The 5755-nt window shown below is 45.5% G+C and overlaps 1 protein-coding gene across 1 annotated transcript; it reads left to right on the plus strand.

The window, feature by feature from the left end:
- Positions 1 to 1180: 1180 nt before the first annotated feature.
- LOC119268998 (ras-related protein RIC2-like) lies at positions 1181 to 5510 on the plus strand. The gene is made up of 2 exons (XM_037550738.1): positions 1181 to 1576; positions 4861 to 5510. The coding sequence occupies exons 1-2, from the start codon at positions 1341 to 1343 to the stop codon at positions 5288 to 5290; spliced, it is 666 nt and encodes a 221-aa protein (XP_037406635.1). The 5' UTR covers positions 1181 to 1340; the 3' UTR covers positions 5291 to 5510.
- Positions 5511 to 5755: the final 245 nt, after the last annotated feature.

The raw sequence follows: 5755 nt of genomic DNA on the forward strand, positions 1-5755 counted from the left end.
GTCCTGTGGTATACCACGACGACGCGTGCGGGCTACATGTAATATGTAGACCAACATTGAGTGAATGAACAACCAACAAGTTGAGCAAGAGAAAGTAAAACTTACATTCTTGTCCTTTGCCGCGTGCAATGGTCATTTTGCCTTGAGCTGACGAACCACGTTGAAAAACTTGATGACGATGATCTGGATAGCGTGCCAACGATACGACAACGACCTCACATTGTGTGGTTGAATGTTGTACATGTCTTAGGGCGCAACATGCTTTCGTGCGTGAAACTTTTCACGCCCTTTCTCCCAGAAGGCTCCTCATTGCTCCTGCCCATGAAATTTGCGGATATGGCCATTCACGCATCGAACAACAACTTATCCTCCATGGTCAAGTAGCTCATCATCCTTCGCACTCTAAAAAACAACATAACATTTGAAAATAAGCTCAATGGCATTTGATCGAACACTTGCCGGGTGTGGTGTCCGCCATGAAGATCGTTGACATGGGGCGAAGTATACCTGTGTACAAACGGCTTCAGGATGGAAAGCTCTGTCGGACGGCGAGCGGGCGCGTCGTTGCTGGTTACAGACGTCCGACAATACCTCTGTGGCAGCCGGAGACAGACAACAACGACGGCGAAGGTGAAGGGTGCGGATACAAAGTAAGGGGGAGAAGGGCAGAGTGGAAGGAAATGAGACCAAGAGGGAGGATTGGGTGGGCCGGGGTTGTCGGGGTCCTATGTTATGGGTGTCCGGACTCCCGCAAGCCTTCCCCATGTTGTCTTCAATTTACAGGAGAAATCACGTTCTGACCGCCGCCCGGACCGATACAGGTTAGTGTTGGATGGCTTCCATGATCCAGACGGATGCGGGCGGAGATGTCCTTACTCCCTCCATTTCGTATTATAAAATATTCTAACTTTTTCTAAATCAAATGCGCATAAAACCTTTTTAGTATGTTTGTGCGCTCATTTTAGTTTGCATGTAGTCTATATTAAAATATTCAAAACGTTTTATAATTTGGAAGAGAGTGATACGTTTTATTTCTCATTCTCTGCTGGCATCTCAAGATATTATGAGCTGGGCCTATATCTTGATTCTTGAGGTACAGTTTATACAAAATCATGAAACTACAGGGGTTTTCATGCACAAGAACAGCGCACCAAATAAACATTGCAGATTTATTACGACTGCGTAGCAGCAGCCAGTTCACACTGTGTCGCTGTCGCCCATTACTGCTCCGTCGTCGTTCACAGCGACGCCAACGCTGCACCCAGACCCCGCGAGATCCAGAGCCTAGCACTAGCAGGTCGGGGAGGAAGAAGGTCCAGGACCCGCGAGGCAGGGAGGCGATGGCGGGCAGCGGAGGCGGCGCGTACAGGGCGGAGGACGACTACGACTACCTCTTCAAGGCGGTGATCATCGGCGACTCCGGCGTCGGCAAGTCCAACCTGCTCTCGCGCTTCACCAAGAACGAGTTCTGCCTCGAATCCAAGTCCACCATCGGGGTCGAGTTCGCCACCCGCAGCCTCCAGGTCGACGGCAAGGTCGTCAAGGCCCAGATTTGGGACACCGCCGGCCAGGAGAGGTGACTGCCTGCTTGCCTCCCGTCTCTTAATTACCACCTCTTGCCGCTTCCCGTTAATAGCTGCTCAAATCGGCAGTAGTATTAGTAGTATGCTCGCCAGTATGGATTTGCTTTGCTTGCTTCATGATCTGTTTCTTAGGAACCAGGATGCTACCTTCCCTTGGCCATCCATTTGCTCTATCAAATTGGTTTGGTGATGCTGGTAATCGGATGATTGCTGCATTTTTGTTGCCAATCTAGACGATCTTGGTAGAGTGTGTACGGATGTGGGTTGGAGTGGGGTAGTAAATCAGTGGTTAATAGCAAATGAGGGTATCCCAGTTCATGTCTGGGTTTCACTTGGTTGTTTCCTGCAGGGTAGATTGGACGCCCATTTGTGATTTAGCGCTTGGGACTTCCGTGTCTTACATCTATAAGTTAGTGGTTTGGGGATCAAGCAGTTGAAATCATTGTTGTGAGCTAGTGGTTGTAGTTTCATCTTTTATTGGCGTGCATACATGAATCAGTGGAGAGATGCATCGTGACATTGTTGGGTTGTGCACCAGCACACTTGGTGTGACCATGCGAGGGGTGTGCTTGGAGAAGGAAAGGTGTGTCACAAGTATTGGAAGATCTGTTGGCGTGGTCTTGGGGATGAAATGACCACTGCAGAGGGTTCATCTTGCTAGCTCTCATGGTAGAACTTAGTCATTGAATCACTGTGTTTCTGGCTTTCTGCATCATGTGGTGGCATAATTACACTTGTTCAACATAAGTTGGTTCCCAACTTAGTGCATCACCAATAGAAAGACATCACCAAAAAGTGGTGGGAGTAAAATTTACATCACCAAAAAGTGGTTTTTTTACATTACCAAAAACGTGCAACTCCAATAGATGATGTAAAATAGGGCAGCCGCGCCAATAGATGATGTAAAAATAGGCCAGCAACACGACGGCAGCCAACAGCAGCACAGCAATTTCAAGATCATTGCACACATAATCAACAATATGTCAAATTCAACATCAACTCCACATAAGTGCATCATATCAAACATAGTCCATGATTCAACAAACAAAAGTGCACATAAACATAAAGATAAAACATAGTTTGCAGTCTTCCCTTCGCATTCTCAACAAAACCCTTCTCTTCCATGCCAAGATTCTCAACATCAAATGTCGTATCATATTCTTGCAATGGAAAATCTTGAGAGACAAAATCTTTGGTCACAACATTTGTCATGCGCATAAATGTGTCATCATCAAGACTACAAATGCACATACACGCAATCTCACATCCTATTCATGTGAACATGACAAAAAAAATTAAAAACGAAGAAGTTTTTTTACCTTTGCGACATTTCATCGAACATGTTGGAGACAGTGGCCGAGGGCGTCGATGGCTCCTCCTCCACGGCCGACGGCGGGGCTTGAGGTGATCAGGGAGCAGGTGTGCCATCAGCAGCAGTACTTGCCGTGGGCGACGGCGGCAACGAAGCAGCAGAAGCAGCCGCGGCCGTCTTCATCTTTTCGGTCGGGACGAAGCTGCGGCGGGGTCACGCGGCAGCCGCTTCGAGCCGCCACCACGTGGTTTGGCCGCGGCAGCCTTCTTCTTCGGCGGCGGCAACTGGAATGGCAAGAGACGCGGAGGTGGCCATGGCAAGGTGTGGTGGAGCGGCAGTGGTGGCCGTGGGGTCCATGGGGTTTGCTGGTGGCCGGCGTGAGGCGGGCGGGCGGTGGGAAGTTTCAGCGCGGCAGTTGGGGGTGTGCGCGCGGACGGCTATGCTTTGCTAGGGGTGCCTGGTGATGCAAATTTGCATCACCATCACCAAATGCCCTATTTTACATCTGGAGCAAATTGTGAGGTTTTTTTTTGCATCTACATCATCTGTTGGAGCACCGTTTTTGGGCCTTAGTGCTGTAAAATTCGGTTATTTTTACGTCTGCATCATCTATTAGAGATGCTCTTATCTGGCCTGTAGTACGATGCAAATGATTTTGGTCAGCTAGCTGTCTTGCCAGCAACTGAAGCAGCAGGTCATCGAGTCCACTTTAGAGGAGCAACATATTTTTTTTGGAACCGAGCTACCCCATTTTCCATCATTAACGGAAACAACGGTCACACAAAAGCAGGGGATGCAGAAAATAAGGAGCGGTTTTGATGCATCATGATGCAAGAATTCCCTTGATGAACCAATTCATGGATATGTATATCTGTAGTCTAGTAAACAAAGCATAGCAGAAAAACTATCAAATCAAGACTTAGCGCTGCAATTTATACTGCTCCTTATTTTCTGCAATCAGGTTTTCACCCTATAACCTGTGTCCGAGCCGAGAGTAGGCAGTGGGTTTCCTGATTGATAGGACAATATGATAGCTATGTGATTCCTGCTCGAGAATAAAGTGTTCACTAGGAAACAGGTCTCACAAATTTATTTTTTCCATCAACAAAATGACTCACATGCTACTGGAACTTGCAAATTGAGAAATTAGATATGAATGCTATGCAACTGTAATGGGAGACAATCATCCAATGCAAAATACAAAATAAGCTAGGGTGGATCATTACTTTTTTTACAGCGATTTATTTTCCCCTTGTATGATGTCTGACTCATGTTATACTTGTGGGATATTTTCTGTTTAGCATGTTGATATGTAAGTTCAATATCCCCTCTCCTATTCTTCGAGCCACCTTGATTATTGTTTAGATATAGACTCATACTTGCAGACATTTGTTCTGCTCTACCTCTGGCTTCTTAGAGATAGACTTGTATGCTTACCAAAGGAACATTACTGTTACTTCTATGACCTCTAATTGAGGATACTGACTATGAAGTTGAGGATTGTTTGCTCAAGCCCACCATGTTGGTCTTGTTTATCTGGTTTTAGAGGAGAGGAAAAAGTGTGGCCCATCCCATGTCTCTTGCCCTTATCAGTGGCACCGCTAGCAGTTGGCACATGAATTCAATTATTCTGTAGTTTCATCATTAACAAAGCTTTCATCCTTGACACACAAAGTGTATATTATATGACATTTCACATCCGAATAAAACCTTGGCTCCATTTCCAAAAAACATCCGAATAAAACCTTGGCTAAGAGATTGTGCTGTTCATTCTGAGTTCTGCTGCACTGTATGATATTCGATGTTCACAACATTTATTTTCACTCTTACGTAATTGCTGTTTGTGTAGATCATTTCTAGCACGACTGGTGGGATCAACACTGGTCACTAGCAGCACCTATTTTTTGCATCCCTTTTTTGCTCAGTTATATGATTGCCTGATATTTTTTTCTCTTCATTTGTCAGATACCGTGCTATCACAAGTGCCTATTATAGAGGAGCAGTAGGCGCGTTGCTTGTGTATGATGTCACTCGCCGTGCTACATTCGACAATGTGGCACGCTGGCTAAAAGAGCTGAGAGATCACACTGATGCTAGCATTGTTGTCATGTTAGTTGGCAACAAATCTGATCTTCGTCACCTTGTGGCTGTTTCAACTGAAGATGGGCAGGAATATGCTGAGGCGGAGTCACTGTACTTCATGGAAACATCTGCATTAGACGCGACAAATGTAGACAACGCTTTCTCAGAAGTTTTGACTCAGATATACCGAATTGCGAGCAGGAAGACGGTTGATGCAGGAGACGACGGCTCATCTGCCCCAAGCAAAGGGGAGAATATAAATGTGAAAGACGACGTGTCTTCGCTGAAGAGAGCCGGCTGCTGCTCGAGTTAGGGTATAGATGCATTATTATTTGTTGCGTTTTCTACTGGTTGGTGTATCTTGTATTGCAACGAAACAGATTTGTTGATTCTCTCATTTTGCTGCAGTTCTGGTGATGGTTAGGCTGGTTCAGCTTTCACCTGAAAACTGTTTATCTCAGATTGACAATGAGCTTTCACCTGAAAACTGTTTATGTCAGATTGATAATGATATTCTGCGAGTACTTTGTTTACAGTAGGATCTGAGCAATATCACACTGCCTATTTTTATCAGAACCGTGTAGGAGAACTGCATGTAATGTATTATGACAGAAATAGAAAGTACAAGCTGGCCAAGAATCCTGCATAAGTAGAGAAAACACACTAAAAAACAACCTGCGAACTTATAACAGGCAAAATTGAACATTTCCATCACTAGCAGTGGCCCATTGGCGAGCGTCGTCTTTCATTTGCATTTTTTTTGCGGGAAATCTTTCAT

The sequence above is a fragment of the Triticum dicoccoides genome, chromosome 3A (assembly GCF_002162155.2).
Source record: "Triticum dicoccoides isolate Atlit2015 ecotype Zavitan chromosome 3A, WEW_v2.0, whole genome shotgun sequence".
Taxonomy (NCBI): domain Eukaryota; kingdom Viridiplantae; phylum Streptophyta; class Magnoliopsida; order Poales; family Poaceae; genus Triticum; species Triticum dicoccoides.

Coding starts and splice junctions, on each gene's coding strand:
- LOC119268998 (XM_037550738.1), top strand. CDS start 1,341: ATGGCGGGCAGCGGAGGCGGCGCGTACAGGGCGGAGGACGACTACGAC. Junction 1,577..4,860: donor GACACCGCCGGCCAGGAGAG/GTGACTGCCTGC, acceptor TTCATTTGTCAG/ATACCGTGCTATCACAAGTG.